The sequence below is a fragment of the Triturus cristatus genome, chromosome 3_2 (genome assembly GCF_964204655.1).
Source record: "Triturus cristatus chromosome 3_2, aTriCri1.1, whole genome shotgun sequence".
Taxonomy (NCBI): domain Eukaryota; kingdom Metazoa; phylum Chordata; class Amphibia; order Caudata; family Salamandridae; genus Triturus; species Triturus cristatus.
In genome coordinates, this window is record NC_140584.1 from 462,869,659 (window position 1) to 462,887,522 (window position 17,864).

Here is a 17,864-nt window from a genome sequence, read left to right on the forward strand (position 1 = left end):
GATGCTCTATCTGCTGTAGTTTTTGTTCCATTGACATGAATGCTTTCTTAAATTGCCTCTTAAACATTGGTAAAATATGTACACCTATTATCAGGGTAAACAATTGCAAATATCTGAAATGTCCAGTACTCATGTATTATCTTCTTTGTTTCATCAAAGAATGGCTGCTCTGATTGGTTAATTCAGTTTTTGGCCCCGGTCTCATCCTTTGGGCATGTGCATATAAGGGGAGGGCAAAGAGACCTAGAAGAGTATAAATCTTCTTGGTCTTTCTTAATCACTGTGCTGTTGGTCATGTTTGTGGAAACGGTTTACACAAAAGAAGGTGTAACTGGAACTATTACTATTATTGTTCTGTTGTTTGTTTTGGCTGTATTCTGCTATAGTCATGTGAATTTGAACGTGTAGTTTATTCACAACACTTGTTATGCAACTGAATCTTTTTAACTGAAAAGGATCCATGTTGATTTTTGTTCATTGGTACAATGAAGATTTGGTAATGCATATTTATTTCGGGAGCCACATGCAACACCGCATTACCTAAAAGACCTTAGTGGAAACCCTCCCAGCATACACAGTAAACTGCTGATCCCTTATATTTGTGGTATATAACACACACTCTTAGGCATTCTGGTCTTAGCATCCTAATATGATTTGTGATTTCTTCCACAATTATATTAGACACAATGCCACCCTCTATGTTAGAATTTAAGAATTTCAGCAAACTTGGCTTTGTGAATTATATGTGTGCTTTATATAGTATGTGATGTTTTGATGACAGTTTCTATTTTGAAAAAAAATGGTGCATGAAGAATGATACGTATAAGGGGTGGTTCCAAGCGATCCAGATTTGATATTGAGTGCTTCCACCCCTGCTACAACACTCGTTGTTTCATTCCCCAACATTAATATCCATGTAAGATTTTGTGTGTCCCTGCCTTTTACTGGACAAAATACCAGTCTAACAAGTAAAAGGTTGCTTTCTATCTATTATTGATAGAATTTGGAAAGATCTGTGGTTTAGGTTTTGCTAGGTAAAAGTGGAAAGGGCTCTTAACTCCTTCCGTGCTCATGACGGAACCACGCCGTCATGAGCCACGGTTGCCGTGTGCTCATGACGGAGTGGTTCCGTCATGCTGCGGCCGTTGGCGGCCGCGCCGCCCACGCAGCGCTAATTCCCCGACTGTGCGGGCGATTAGCGCTGTGGGCGGAGTCATGACCGAACCACTCCGTCATGAGCACAGCCCAACCGTGGCTCATGACGGAGTGGCTCCGTCATGAGCACCGCGCCACCGCGCTGCCCCCCAGCACCCCCCAGCGCTGCGGCAGAATTTCCGCCGCAGCGATGGGGTTAAATTGACTTTTCAACATTCACCTAAAAACAACAAATCGGTAGTTGGATAGTTTCCACTTCATCTATGCTCAGATCCCTATTCATTCATGTGCTATTACAGTTGGCAAAGCCCTTCCTAAATTGGTTACAGTGTTTTTCTGTTTATGGGTTAATCTACAATCCTTAACATGGTGTAGAGCCTGACATCAGCAGTAGCATTGCTTTCCACAGGACAGAGCAGTCTTATGAGATTTTGTCATTTTCCAATATTCTACATGAGGTATCACCTACGTCATGTATATTTATATACTGAGAAATTGACTTTTCGACCACAATGAGCAATAAATCCATCAGTGGTGAGATGAGACTTAAGGTTTTCTCATTCCAATTACTTTAATTTCTTAATATCTTTCTTTGAGATGGACATTTCAGAATAACTTAGTGGCAATATTGGTTGAAAGAATGTGCAATGTAATCTTGCTCTACATCCGCACTCATCCATGTATCTCTCGGTCCTTTACGCTCTCTAGTCCTCATTTACATAGATCTGTGCAGTCACTCACTCACTCATTCACTCCTAATCAAGCATACTAAAATAAACTCAGTTACATTGAATCCTCATGCTTACACTCCCTCAACTAATTTGTTGAAAGTCCGCCTCCCTGTAGGTATGCACAGACAGGTCCATTATTCTCAACCTTTGGGTGTATAGTACAGAATATAATTCTATTTAAAGCAAATATCTTGTGCCTTTTGTGTCAAGGCTCCTCAGATGCTTTGAACGTTGACACAAAACTCTCTGGGCCTGATTCACAAAGGGCCTCCCCTCTCGTGGTGAAGTCTTCGCAGTTTTGTGGGAGTATCCACACTCGGGGCAGAATCTCCGCAATGAGAATTCTCCTAGCGGTGATTCGGCCTCAGTGCAGAGACTCCCCACGACTGCGGGGCCTCCACCACGAGTGCAGAGGCCCATTGTTAATCAAGCCCTAAGAAGGAATGTCTCTTAGAAATTAAGGCGGAAGCTACAAGTTGTGTATTTTTAACTCTATATCAGGGAATGTTAATTTTGTAGTTTCAGAGGTTTAAATTAGAAGGTAGACATAATTTACTAATACAAATTCAGTGCCCTATGTACGTGCCTTTGTCACCTGGCAGCTGTTGGAAAAATTTCACAAGTATTTCAGTTTCTCATTGTTTAGGACTCATCAGTGTGATGCAATTGACATTATTTGAGATAAAATATCTTAAAAGGGGCCAGTGCCATCCAACTAATGTGATAAGAGCAAAACACTATGAATGAATCCCTTGCAAGGTGCAGTAGAAATATAACTTTGGCATGAACATCTATGCACCCCTCACCACCTGCTGACAGATATCCCAAATCTCAGCTCCAGGCCCCAGACCTGCTATCTCCTTCCATGAATGGTACATTCATCATTTATATTTCAACAAAGAAAATGAGTTCATTTGCGCGTGGCAGGCTGTAATAAATATGCCAGCGCTTAATGAATGACTGCATTGCCTAATCAGTGTAACAGCCTTTGTTATTATGACACTAGTCACAATAAATCAGCCTGCTTTGGCTTGGGTTGCTCTGCTAAGGCCCATTGCACTGCTCTTTGAAGCAGCCATACGTGTGCCTGAAAAACTGAGACTTTTTACACTAGTTAATTATGACTTAAGTCCCTAGAACATGCAGATTTATAGGTTATTTAGTCCTGGAAAAAGAAAAACCATTCTGCTTAATCCTTGCAGGCTCGAAATGGGATCCCTGCGCTGGTGGATTTTGAAAAGACAAATGATTTCTGTAGCTGAAGTGAGATCTAGACTTGACTGCAGGACTTGTCCTTATTGCATTTACTTTTCCCGGAACTGACGTGACCGGAAATACGTTTTACTGCTTATCCTTTGTTGTTTCCGGCCTCATTCCTGTTCTTACCTGCAACAATATTCCGATGTTATGTAAAAGAATGAGGAAAACCCAAAATGCACTGTACAGAATTTATTGTATGTTTGAACGTATTTACAAGACTTTTTGTGATTCGAAAAGTAGATACGTGCATCATCATTTATGTCAATTTGCATGAATGTTTAAACTGTGGTGGCCGACGCAATGAACAGGTGGTGGGCGGTGTAGAGGGTGTGGGGAAGCATGGGAGAGGTTGGGGGGGGGTAATAATTATTTATTTGTAAAACCACTTACCTGCGGCTGCCAAATGCATCACAACCCCCGCCTCGGTGTTCTGCTGTGCTGCTTCCTGGTCCCAGCAAGCACTGAGGCAGCATCAGACTCTCTGTGCAACCCAGCGCTGCTCTCATTCTATGATGAGGGCAGCATGGGGATTGGCCTGAGTGGGCTGAGAAGATGCTCCGCTCAGGACAGGGAGTCTGTGCTATTTCTCCTCCCCGGCTGTTCAATACAGCTGGGTTGGAGAAACATAAGTGCGCTGTTTGGCCAGCCTGAGATGGCTGGCCCAACACACATGCGCATTTAGAAGTGCACAAAATACTCCTCCTCCCCTCTCCCATGCCTTGGCCACGCCCCTCCCTGCACAAGCTAGCTCAGAGCCAGCAAATGAAAAATAAAATGAATATGGTATATTGTTTTATTTTTCACTTGCTAGCTATGAGCCAGTGGGGCGATGCTCCTCTGTTCAAATTCATTCAGCCTCATGAAACGTGATCAGTTTTTTAAAAAGGGCCATTTATATCTCAACATTTGGTTTTAGTGTGAAACGTTATCCATTTTTGGAGCACCAAATAGATCAGCGACCAATGTGCCCCTCCCACCCTCCGCCCTCATTTCACAGTATAGAAACATCAGCTCATGATCATTCATGGGTTAATAATGGTATGTTTCTCTATACAGTAACAGCTGACTAGGAATATTTATAGGATTATTAGCACCACAGGCAATAGTGCATTTTTGCCCCTACGCTTTCATTTAAGGGAAAGCACTTTATCAGCTGCTCCTAGCTCTACTAAGTGTCTCTGCTGCCTCCTCCTGGTGGTGCCGTAAAGCAGCACGTTACCTTAACTCACCCTGGGGACGTACTGACCCTGATCTGACAGAATCCCATAAGGGGTGAGAAAGACAACTCCCTCCTTATGCACTTTAAAATACCCCTCAATAAGTATTCTATTCTTCTTAAAGATCTGTAACAGTGAAAGTGCCCTTCTTAGTGCGCAACATGGGTGTCAAACTGGGAATATCCCCTGAAATGCTAAATGTAAACTTTTGGCAAATGTATTGCTCCACATACATCTTCCCATTCCTCACATCCCCCCTCTTATAGCTGACATTTTCACAGTCAGTATAATCACCTCTGTACTGTTTATTAACCTACATACAACCTTTTTATAGAAATGCTCAAAACATATTTGGCTAAATTTATAAATATATAAAGTGATGTTCATTCAACTATGTAAAGTAAATGTATTTATGTGTGAGGACAAAATGAAATGGATTTGCAATTACAGGAAATCTGCCACTGCGATGAAATGTCAGCATTAGCACATTTAGAGACAGCGGTGGGTTCATAGGCATTTTTAATGGAGGCCTTCCTGTCATTTGTGTGTATTCACAGGTACCTGTAGGTTTGTGTACATTTACCTCTGGTCCATGCAGGAGAAATTGTATTTTCAGGTAGGGAGGTAGGAGGGTGCACTCCCACATTTCTTAGGGTTGTTAGGAATGGGTATTTTTCTGTGGATAAAATATTTTATCAACGGAGAAACAAAAAAATGAAGATTAATCTTCCAAATGCTAATTATCATCACATCACTTGCTGCAGAAATATCCACTTGATGGAAATTTCATAGGCATTCATTTTCCACATGTGAAGACACACAAGCTGGAAATATCCTTAAAAAATAGGGGTCATTCTACAAAAGTAAATTTCAGTCATTTTATGCCTTCCTTTTTGGTGAGTGTCCTTTTTTATAAACTACCTTTTTTCCGTTTCCCATGCAGGCATTGAAAACAAGCATTGGCATAGCCAATAGGTCTCGCCTTTGGGACCTTATAAGTGTTTAGCCATGCAACAGTTGCATAACTAAATACTTATAAGGTCCCAAAAGCGAGACCTATTGGCTATGCAAAGCGGCGTGAAAGTGATCGCGATCAAACATCAAAGCGTCTGCGAAAGTGAAAGTAATCGCGGTAAAGCGCGGCGCGCGCGCCCGCGCACATGCACTGTAGCTCTAGGCTGGCCTGGTAGCACTTTTTGGCGCCCTCTCAATAAGTCTCGCCAGACCAGCGCATGCGCTGGGTCAGGCGAGACCTAAAAACTGGGGGATACAACAGTATTATTTCACTAAGCAATTGGAATTGACTACAACATGCATTTCTATTTTTCACACAGCTATAAAATGGCAACCACATTAACTGGTTTCAAAGATGTCAGGGTGTGGAGTGGCGCTTAGATTTGACCCCATTCAAAAAGGCCAAAATCCTGAAAAGCTATACATTTTTTTCGGGAATTTGACCAAAGCCAATGATGATGATGATGGTTCTAGATTTTTTGTCTGTGAGAGTGATCATTTTCTGCCAGAACCATGATGGGTAGTTTATTTTAGCCAGAATCAGTGTCGCGAATTACGTTTTTCCAGAGTCAGTATTGGCCATTATTACTAGCTAGATCTGATGGATAGTAAATGCCAATTACTTTTATGGATGACTGGTGATAAAGAAAGACCCTTTGGTTACTTTACCTAAATGATCGAAGAATTATATCCAAATATAAATGAATACCATTAATTTAACATGTAATATCCACTGTTAAATAAAAATATACCAATGTATCTTTCTGACTTAGGCCTTACGAATGCCATTGTCTAGCCACTGAGTCACTGAATATACATTATTGTGTAACTTTAATTTCTTTCGAGGGTTGTTATAGTAGCAAATGTCTTCCAAAGAAAGCAGCAATTATGACATAAGCACAGCTGGCTCGGTAAATTGTTCTTTTTTAAACTTTTATTTAATTATATGTGCCAAGAGGTCTGTTTCTGATTTCTGAACGTTTTATTTGTCCAATTGAAAGATAGTTCTGCTGGAAATTATGTACAGCGCACATATTTTCCAATAATGGTACAAATTGTGTGTAGAGTTAGGCAGGTGGAAAGGATTAATGTCAACTCCACTTACTGGAAAGGGGGTGTTGTAATTGGTTTTACTAAACAGTGTATTTCTTTTCTTTTTTGGGGGGAACAATGAAATATATACCATTTCTATTTTGTAACAGATATCCAACGAGTGACCTTCTCCCTCCTAAATTGCTGCCTATCTGTTACTATCTTTCCAAAAATTGCCTTCTGTCTTCATTGGAAAACACTCATAACCCCTTACATATGCTGGCAGGATATGCAATGCATACATGTCCAGTTATTCATTAAACACTCTCTATGCTCCCTGTTTTTCAGTTCTGTTTCAGTAAGATCTTTTCCCACTACATTTTTTGTTTAGAGGTTGATGTTTCTTTTGGTGGTAGGTTAATGGGGGTTAAAGCACATTATACGTTTCTGTCAGTCAAGGCCAAAAGAGAGCTGTCAGTCAAATAATGCAGCGATGTTTTACTATTCTGCTGGTATATCACTCAAGTATGTTTTGATATGGTATCAAATTGCATAGTATGAATGAAATTACATATTAAGAGAACATCAATTCCACAGACTGATGATAAAGAACTTGGGTCTTGTAGAAAATATGGGTGATGACGAGAGGAGGACAAGGCTTTGTGGGAAGAGCTTGGACTTCTTTCACCTGGGTGAACCTGAGGGTTATAACCAAAGGGTGACTAGCAGCTTGAGCTGTTGGAGCAGAAGGTTTAGTGTTCTCTTGAATTGTGATAGAATTATTGATCCCCCTAAGGAAGGTTTACAACAATGTTTATACAAATACATGGCCAGTGTCTCTCAGAGAAAATACAAAAATGGATATTTGAATGGAGCAAATATTTGAAACTCGCATCCATATGCATGAGGATCATTTCTCATGTGGTAATATCTCACCACTAAATGGACAAGTTGGCATGTGGAGCATTCAGAACCCCTATGAAACATTTATTGTCTAGTTGATTTGGAAGTCTCATCCCTGGATGTGCCGGAGAAGGGATGCGTAACATTTTAGCCACTATCTGCAGGAGCTGCCAGGAAATTTTTTTCAAGGAGTCTTGGCTACTGAGAGACAGTGGTTAATTTGAAAAACAAAATACCTCCCCGGGCTCTCTTCAGGAGGCAGCTTGCACCATCCCATTTCTCCTAAAACAAACCAACTTCTAACCATGAAAGTGGGGGGAGGATGTGGTGTAATGGCCAGAGCTGTCGACTTTGGAGCTGGGGAACCAAGTTTGAGTATCTGCGTGGGCTCAACTTTCCGTGATTCTTGGAAAATCACTTAATCTCCCTGTAAATGAATGTGTCCTTAACTGGTGCTCATGAAAAGCAGTGGTGTTGATGATTAAGTGCTGGTGCTGAGCACCGGAAACCACAGGCTCAAATTAAGCATCAGTGAGAGATGACTTGGATGCTTCAAGAACAGCTGCCCAAATGTGCGCATATGCTTTATGCATGTGCAAATTTCAGTCAACCATTGTTTAATTTTAGAAACAGCTTTCTGGTTGGATGTTTTCTGATTTTGAGTTCATGTTCGATATCTGATGGAGGGGTTCAGGGAACAGAATCTTTCTACTAGCAAATCCATGACATGTTTCTTCAGTTGTGGGGAAGGTGGCGGGTCTTGCTTCATTTACTGTGCACCAGACACTCACAGCAGGCATCGTTAATTTTTCCTTCTACAAGAGCTGACATAGCCTTTAAACAACCATCTGCAATGATTCACTTGTGACTGTTGTGGTTTTCCCGCTTACCAATGTTGGATTTTCTTCATATCCCTCTCCTTAACAGCAGTTCTATGCAGCGCAATTGGCCAGCATGCAGATGTCACCTGGATCAAAAATGCCATCAACGCCACAGCCCCAAAACTCAACAGGGGCTCCCTCACCCACTGGAATAAAAAGTGAAAAGCGAGGGACCAGTCCGGGGACACAAGTCAAGGTATTTACCATTTTATCCTGCTTGTGCACTTCTCCGTGCTGCTACTAGGCTTTACAGAGAGGGTTTACAGACCCTCCACTAGAGGTATAGTTCTAAAACATGTTAAATACGTGTCATTAATTGTGAGATATATATTTAAAATAGGGGTGGGCAGAATATTCCGTTCCGCACGTGAAATTGGCAGAATTTTGGTGGCTATGCGTTACTCTTGTAACTTGGAATTCCAGCAGAAGTCTGTCAATTGCCGTGTGGCGCAATTTTCTCTCATGTGCGGCTCTAGAAAGGTAAATTGGCAAGCACAAGTAGGATTTGGCATCCTTTAGTGTGATTTCCGGTCCCTAGCAGGACATCTGGCAAGATTTTTCCACTGCGGGCGGTTATGACCGTTCACGGTCAGAAGGCCGATGCTCGAATAGAAAATATACTCAAGTGGCAGCAAAATCAACTTGAGTAGATGCGCCATTGGCGCACCATGTGATGCCATGATTTTTCAGCTATGTCACTAAATCACAGCGCAAGCAGTGCGACAGGCCTATTTCCACCTGCTGGCAGAACTCTGCGAAATCTTAGGGATTTTTATGTCAAATTCGGCAAGTTCCGCCAATCCCTAATTTCAAGGATAAACATTGACGTTCATATTTCTTATAAACTATGTTAAAAGGATATGAAATAAATTAATATTACAGATTTAAACCTGTGTTGACAATTGCACCTACCTTTTAAAATTATGATAACTCAAATCATAAATCTTTTGGTCGGCTACCATCAAAATTGCATGTGATATACAACAATGATCACTTCTGGCAATGATGTGGCCAACAATTGGAATAGCTTTTGCAAAATAAATAATGGATTCTGATTGCCTCTCTTGAGGGCAACCTATTAATCCAAAAATTAAGGGATCATTCTAGGAGTCCATTTGTGTTTTTTCATATCATGGAAGAATGTGTGCGTCTTTCGTACCTCCAGAGAATGCCATATATTTAGATTGCAATTAAGCTATGATTTCACATTTCTTCAAATTCTTTTAAAAAAAATAATATTTCCTTTCCTGTCTCCTATTGTCCTTGCTATGCATCCTTCTTATTAAAGGCAGAGATATTTTATGTCCGGAAGCTAGCTTAATAAAAATATAATATGTGTCATAATTAAAAATATGAGTGCTATAACCTTTTTGATTTCATGCTACGTACTGATTTCTTCCAAAGTTCTGTATGTTTTGAATGAAATCAACATTGAATTACTGGAAAAAGATCATCCATTTATCGCTATGCTGCCATAAAACAGCGATTTTATGTATATTTGTGTATCTGTGTAGGTGTACAGTTTTATAAACACATTACATTTCTGTTCTATGAAGCTTCTCCAGTCTAATCAAACAGAACTCCTGCACATTTGGACACTCCCCTACCAGTTAATTAATTTGAGTATCAAATGGACACAGGCACCAATTACGTCAGGGGAATCCAAGGTGTGTCTAGAATGCCTAAATCCATCCCAGATTTTCAGAACCTCAACATAAAATAAACTAACATATAAAAGAGCTACATATAACTATTTAATCTAATCAGCCATTCGCCTGAAAATCTGTAATGGGTGTGGCCCTCTTGGACTTATCTTGGACACCCCTGAATGAAAATGAAACTAGATCCATGTCAGCACCAGCGACCCATGTAACTTAAGTGCATGAGGTAGGCTCATACTGCTACTGCCAATGATTATGTGAACACAGTAAAGTGGGTTGACCTCATGTGTGTGTGTGTGTGTGTCTGTGTCTGTGTCGAATTATGAATGAAGGGATTTAAATTCAGTTAATGGGGAAATTAGTTATCGTGAATTTTTTGTGTGAGCATAAAGTTATGTTGACCAAAGCTTTAAACTTGTTCTTTCCACTTCTTTCCTCTTGGGCAGAGCAGATATAGATATTGTAGGTTAAGAAACAGCATCAATGATTCGCTGATAAAATGTAGATATATTTTCTTAAGAGGCATGGACGATCACTGGTTTACCAAACTCCATCATCCTTTGCTTATTGGGCCTGCTATATTCAATATATTTTCTCACAGCTTCATATTCCTTTGTTTCTTTCTGTATTCTTTAAGAAAATTATATTTTATATAATCGGATTATATGCAGGGTTTATTTGCTATCAGAGTTGTGACTGTTGGAAAACCCCAGCGCAAATATAAACTATTTGTCTTGGGAGTAGGGGAGAGGAGTTGGCCTAACGGCTAGGGCGGTCGCCCTCGAATCTGGGGAACTGGGTTCAAGTCTCACGACGCTGAACATCCTGTGATGCTGGGCAAATCACTTAATCTCCCTGTGCCAAACCAAAAAAAATGCACGTGTCCTCATATAACGCAACTGGTGCTATGTAAAGCGCTCTGATACCCGATTCGGGTCAAGTTCGCGCTATATAAAACTCTGTAAAATAAAATAAAAAAATTAAATCTACAATGGATATCCAGTGCTAACGGACCTTGCACGGCTTGCACATGGTAGAACTGCACTTTACAAATGCTGTTAAAATAAGGGTTAGTGTTAAGAAAAAAACTAGATTAATCTCAATATTTCAAACCTCATTGTACAGAGGACCCAGGAATGGCCGCTAGCGAAAACTTGTGTCCTTAAACTTCAAGTGTCAAAGCATAGCCATTAATTCCATATGCTCCTTTAATCTGGAAATACAGTGGGACTGCAGTCAGCCTTTCTAGGGCTGTTTAGTGGGGCAGAAAATGTCAAGTGTCGACAGGAACACGCGTGTTCACTGTTTGCTTCCTGTCTGTGGTTGGTTTGACCCGAGAGTACTATGCAAATGAAGCCTTTTTTCTTGCACATTGCTTATTAATTTTCACAAATGACGACAGCTAAATTTATCACGAAGCTCCTACTACTTAAAAGTATTTTGAAGGGCAGTTCCGAAGTTATTTTAGGAGAACAACTACTGCTGTAGAAAATTCCCAAATGAAAAATAAACAGGCGCGAGCACGTCGTTTTGTGCTTTGCATATTTATGCAGTGTCCACTTTTAAGGGTGTAGCTTCCTAGACCTTGGGAGTCAGATCTAAGAAAGGAATGTACCCGTTGCCACCCATTGCATCTCACACAATGCCTTGCTTGCTACCAGCAACAGTTCGGGCAGGCATTCCCCGCAATCTCCAAAATATGCACCACAATTGTTTCCAAATGGCTTACAAATGTGTGCATCAGTCAATAGCTCCGAAGCACGGCATATTTACAAATGTTGCTCATAGATTGCATAGTGTTAAATCAATTTGCGAGAAACGTATTGTAGCCTTCCACAAAGAAAACATGGTTATGCTTACAACAGACAACCATCTGCTAGCCCACATTTCATTGTATTCGAGATCTGCCAAAAATGTGAATTAAGAGATTGTCTATCATGTACACATAAAACGAACACAGATTTTTAAAGCACTAATAATGTTTGTATGCACACATGCCAGCCCAGTGTTTAGCATTAGAAAGGCTGTTCAATGTGACTCAGTCATTGGGTTTGCAGATTCTGAAATGATTGCTCACATTAGGAATCGAAAAGAAAAAGCACAATGTTTAATCACTGTTGCCATAGTTTAGTGGTACCAAACATAAGGGATTCAGTGTATTAAGTACATGGTATTCAATACTTTTAATGCGCAAAAACAATTGAGCCAAATGGTTCTGTGTCGCGCCAAACCATCGCTGGATGAATACTATTTTCCCTGCTCAGATTCAAATATCTGCTTTAAGCAAAGCCAGCAGGAGCCCGGCTCAGTAAGCCAAATGCCTTCTGTTGATGGAATGACCACATGCAAATCCCAAGGGTTTCCCTGTGTACCTTACTTGGGATGTAGGATAAGACCGCCAAACAGACAGCATCTTTTACATCATGATATTAGCACTCCCACTGTGCTCTTCGGCAAGAGTTGTCATTAACACACAGGCCAGCTGGATTGTCTTTCTGCCTTCACATTGCCGTTCATTCAAATCTATTTTCATTTGGACACCCTTTGCCCGAGTAGTGATTCTTTTTTCAGTGAGATGTTTCCCAGCAGGAACCAAACATGTCCATTTTTCATATGAAACAAGATGCCATTGTTATAGGGACCCACAAAAACCCAGCCTTAGGTAAGCTGTCTCCACATAGATCCATATATGGCCCAGCTACCATAGCCAGAGAATAATACTTACTTTTCCCCCGTGCACATTGACCTTGAAACTTGAACTCTGAGTGGCCAGACTTCCATAAGCTTATTGAAGAATTGCAGGGACTAGGTGGCACCAATATATAAAACACATCCCCACCAAGGACTCACAAAACCACAAGGTTGGTGTCTTTCAGAATTCCACAATGTATTCCTTGAAGTAGCCCTTGTAGGAGAGACATTTATTAGTGGGGATGTATTGGTGTCCACTACAAGTAATACAGTCACTTGCCAGGTCCAGTCTAAGGTTTCAGTATTTTAAACATGGGTTGAGCCCCTGGTAACTGTAGTAAAGAGCCAGCAGGCTTAACTTAGAGGAAGTATGTAAACCATTTAGAATGACCAAAACAGTTAAAAAGTAGAAAATATAACATGAAAATCTACTCCAATTTATTAAAACATAGAGAAAAAAAGCAAAATGACATCAGAACAACAAAAATCCAATAAGGGCAACCAGAGATAGGATCTTTTAAAGATTTAAGTGAAAATAGCACAGAGAAGGCGCAAAGCACCAGTGATAGTCTAAGGTTGTAGTAGATCATGACCGAATCGTAATTTGAGGCAGACTGCAATGGAGCTTGGGTCAGATACAACAAGTGTATTGGCCACTCTAGGTCCTCAAAGTAGGGCAGTTAGATAAAGGTCCTATGTCCTAATCTAAAAAGAGATGTTTCTTAGGAAAAACTCCACATGGGACAAACCTGAAATTCAATCCAACTCCATGCAACTATTGGTCAGAATTTTTGCAGTCAGTCCCCATGAATCTCTGATGCTCTGGAACAAAGCTTTAAAAAGATCCCAAACTTGTTTTGGTGCCCCATCAACCAAAAGGGTACACTTGTATTGCTCCCAGGACCTCACAGGGGAGCACTTAGAGTCTCTCAGGGTTTCAGGCAGATGGCAAGAGCAAAGTTCAGTCAGACCCAGTCACCACTGGTCGGCTAGGGTTCTCCACATGAATGTACTCTTCAGTTTTGTATGTTTTTTTAGCCTGCCAAAGCACTAGCCTCATAATACTTGAAGATTTTTCAGTCCTTGAATTTAAAGTGGTTCGAGGTCCAACCTCGTAAGGTGCTTCTCTCAGGTCACAGCTATCAATTGCAGTTGGTGCAATGTGTCTGGTTGCCTTCCGCAAATCCAGCAATGTTCTGATTGGGTACTCTGGGGTAGCACATGTACCACATGTACGCCTGGAACTAGCTAGTGGGTGGGAATGACTCCTGGGCATTCCTTAAACAATGGGATAAAAGTTCCTGGGATCAACCCTAACTACGTTTTAATGCAAAGAAGCCCAAAATGCCATGTGCCAGGGCATCTTCAAGATTTAAAATATCTTCAGTCACACTAAACATGGGCCCTGAGGGCTGGGGATGTGTATGGAGTTTCATAGGAAAATCATTAATATCTTTCCCACATCTAACACTAAAATTCAGTTTGAAGCTGCCACTGTATACACAATAAACTCAAAGGCAGAAGTCTGGTAGGACAGCCACAGTGCCTTACTGCAGCCAGACAGGGGATACACAAGAACTGTTTTGGCATCCTGTGCTCTCCCTTTCAAGTGTGCCTCAAGTGTTACATGTGGTTCAAGCAGAATTTGACAGTGTGTTGCAACAAGCTGCCCTAAACCCTCACCCTGATTATTCTGTGAAGTTTAGACAAGTTATCTCTACCTGTTTCGGAAGACCTATTTTTGCTTCTGAGAGACATTTCCAACCTCGTTCACACCTATGAGAACAGGCAGGGAGCTGGCAGAGGCTAATGCTAATAGAGCATTCTCACAGTTCAGACAGGTAAAGGGTAATTTTCTAAAAGTAATTTGTCCTTCATTTTTATTACAATCCAACATCACCATTGAATTGGATTTTTTATAACTATTAAAATAATTGTTGAATTCGTTTTCTAGCTTGTCCCATTTCCGAGATAGCAGTATTAGTATTTTAATCAGTATTCTGGTTTTCTACACTGGACAACCAGGTTTGCCACAGTTAAAATAGCTTTTAGGGCATTACCCTGCCCAACTAATGAATCTGGTATACTGCAGTGCCGAGGCTTTAACATATCACTGCCAGTACCATCAATCAAGCCTATCCAATAAAGCTGATCAGTCTATAATCAGCACTGATATTATGTGTGAAACCTTAGACAGATTATCTTTCACTGAAATTTTGACCTCTGCAGTGATTGATACACTCAGCCTAAGGTCCTACAATATCTGGTATTCAAGACCAAATTCTTTGCAAAAGAAAACCATTAAGAAATAGATTGGGTTAGTCGCAATCACCAACAATGATACAGTGCCTCCCACTTTGCCGAAAGATAACTACAAGCAGCAGGGTATCCTACACCAACTCAATGTTTCCATGACCAGGTGCTTCTCTCCCTTGCCATAATTGATGTGTTATAACATATTATTCAAATTATGATGACTTTATTCTTATTACATACTTGGCAAACTTTGAAAGTTAGAGGAGACAGACAGCTCATGGTACTTTGCCGTTAGAATTTCATGAAGTAACTTGCAAATTTGTCTGAAAGCATGGCCCAAGGCAACAGCCACCATCTCCAAGGAGCACATTTATTTACTGTTTTAGTAGAAACCCATGACCTTAGATCCGGGGTAGCTGCTTAACATTCATATTTGTAAACTGTGAAAGGTGAATTTATACATTTCCCAAAACTATTCCTACCAAATGAAGAATTTCAGAATTTGTCAGAAACACACACCACCTCCATATTCATGGATGAAACAGCTTTGCACTTCGGGCTTTTCCCAGTAGTAAAGCATAATCCATGTAGCAGGGTTGTACTGATGCTATTCCTTCGCTAGTAATCTGAGTTAAGGTCATCAAGACTAGTTCACCCAGCCCTTCCTGAATAATAGTTAGAATTTTACACACTTTATAACTTTAATCCTGTTTACTTTCAGTTACTCTTAACAATATTGCAGTGGCCCGTCCAGTCAGTTCTCCCCTTGTTTTGACATCGAGCTGTAAACAGCTTCTGAATTGCAATATCGATGAAGCTACAGTAGTTCCTGATCACCTGACTTGGATTGCAGAAGATGTAGTCATGGCTAATCAACTTCCAGAAAGTAGGAGTGCTGAAATTGAGAATCTGGTTTCTGATTGTAAAATGTTGTTCTAATGGTATATACTACACATCAGGGAAGTAATGCTTGTTGAAATCATGACACAGTACAGCTGCTCTGTTTGTTAATCACTCGAGATAGTTCCAAACTATAAATTTTAAACTAGTTGAAAACTATCAATGCCAGGATACAATATATAATATCCCCTTGCACCCACTATGTCAAAAACTATCTTGATAGAAGAGTAATATCATTCCAGCTGCTTGTTTTCTCCTTATATTGAAACAATATATCCAGCAAAACGGTTGTGCCTAGTATTACATGAATACATTTTTGTATTGTTGGGGGACAATCTAGATGTCCACTAAACTCAGCAGTGTACTGTCTTCATACTGGAAATACTGGGTTTATAGCATCTGTTTGGACAGTAATGCATTTAAATAATTGCACAGCATCTCCATTTTAAACCAGAAGGTGACTGATTTATAGCTACATAACTTAATATGCATATAATAAATATATTTCACATTAACTTTTATTGTATTACAAAATGGGGTGTGGACAGTACACATATAGTAGATCTTGTAATTAAACGAGTGCCATAACTCGACTCCTCAATTCCAATACACTTTTCAGATTTGTTATTTGATTTCACATTACAAAAAACGCTCTAAAATATAGAACCTGATTCTGAATTCTTAGTGACTTAACCTAGTCAGATAACAAAGTAAATGTACAAACTGCAAGAGTGATTTCTATAAATTCATAGAGCGTAAGAGTGCAAAGGAGAAGTAAGGGGCATATGTGCAAGCCCCTATCGCCATGGGAACGTCACTTTTTGTTAAGTTCCCGTGGTGAAAGGGGCTGCGCCTTATGTACAAGGCACCGTTAAGCCACTTAATGTGGCTTAACGCTGCCTTATACATAATGCACCCTTTCACGCTATGTTTAGCGTGAAAGGGACGTGCAGTGGGTGTTGTGGTGGGCGTTCCACCGCAACACCCATTGTATTTGACAATGCCCCCTATGTGCAAGGATGGCATACATAGGAGGCAGTGCCAAATTTAAGACCAGGAAAACCCTGGTCTTAAGATGGCAAAACGAGGAGAAATGCATTATTTCTCCTCGTTTTTGCTTTTTCCATGTGTGCTGCCTTGTGCAACACACATGGAAAAAGCTAAATGCCATGGTTTCTTTATGTATAGGAAGGTGTCCCTTCCTGTACATAAACCAACCTTTTTAAAAATGCCATTTTGTAACTTTCATGTGTGCTGCATGAAGCAACACACATGAAAGTTACAAAATGGCATTTTAGAATTGGTTATGTGCCGGAAGGTACACTTTCCTACACAGAGCCAATCCTCCCCTCCACACAGACACCCCTGCACTCTGGTGCAAGGGTGCCTGCGTTGGAACAAAGTTGTGAAACTTAGCGCCATCGCAGGGGGAAACACAAGACTTCACCACATCCTTGTAAATATGGTGCAACCTTGCGTTTCCGAAGTGGGGGAGCATGTCGTTAAGCCCAAGAGGCTAACACCACCCTCCGCCACTTTGTTGTACATATGGCCCTAAGTGAGAAAGCACAAAACATGCTAACACTCAAAAACCTGGAATTTAGAAAAGTATAGTTAGTGATCCTGTCCTGATGGTTTGTCCGGCATGTAATTGGCATGGTAGGATACATTTAAAAGTACAATGCCACACTGTGATGTGCAAACTAACTGAAGAAATGGGGACCGGGTGTAATTAATTGGTTACAGAGAGAATGAATGAATCGAAGTAGAGCTATGGAGATTATAGAGTGTGTAGCAACAACTTTAACACCATACGTGTTGTGGTGCATAAGAACGCAGCAGGAAGATGTATAAAGAATTACTGTAATCCAGTTTTAAAAGAACTTGATTGAGTCGTGTCATAAATCAGTAGAACGTATTTACTGTTTATATTAAAAAACGAAAAGAATTGCAATGACACTGTAAGTTAAGTCAGTAAGCATTTAATCTTACTGACATTCAATATGGGGATACATGTTTAAAAAGTTCAAACTATATTATTAAAAAACATCTTTGTTTTAAATAAAACCAGGGACAGTGGTTAGAGAGATCCATCCATGCAATCACACAGAATGTATGTGTAGGATAAAATACTAAGTAGTTGGAATGTGCATGCTTTATTTC

At 40.4% G+C, this 17,864-nt stretch overlaps 1 protein-coding gene across 14 annotated transcripts in view; it reads left to right on the forward strand.

Moving 5' to 3' along the window:
* Positions 1-17,864, forward strand: part of SOX6 (SRY-box transcription factor 6) — a 783,111-nt gene that overhangs the window by 645,324 nt on the left and 119,923 nt on the right. For 11 of the 14 annotated variants that reach the window (XM_085648104.1, XM_085648094.1, XM_085648105.1 and 8 more), the window contains one exon: positions 8,240-8,389. In XM_085648104.1, coding sequence (XP_085504230.1) covers positions 8,240-8,389 — 150 coding nt within the window. The remainder of the gene's footprint in view (positions 1-8,239; positions 8,390-17,864) is intronic. The other 3 variants (XM_085648099.1, XM_085648100.1, XM_085648101.1) reach the window with 1 other exon arrangement.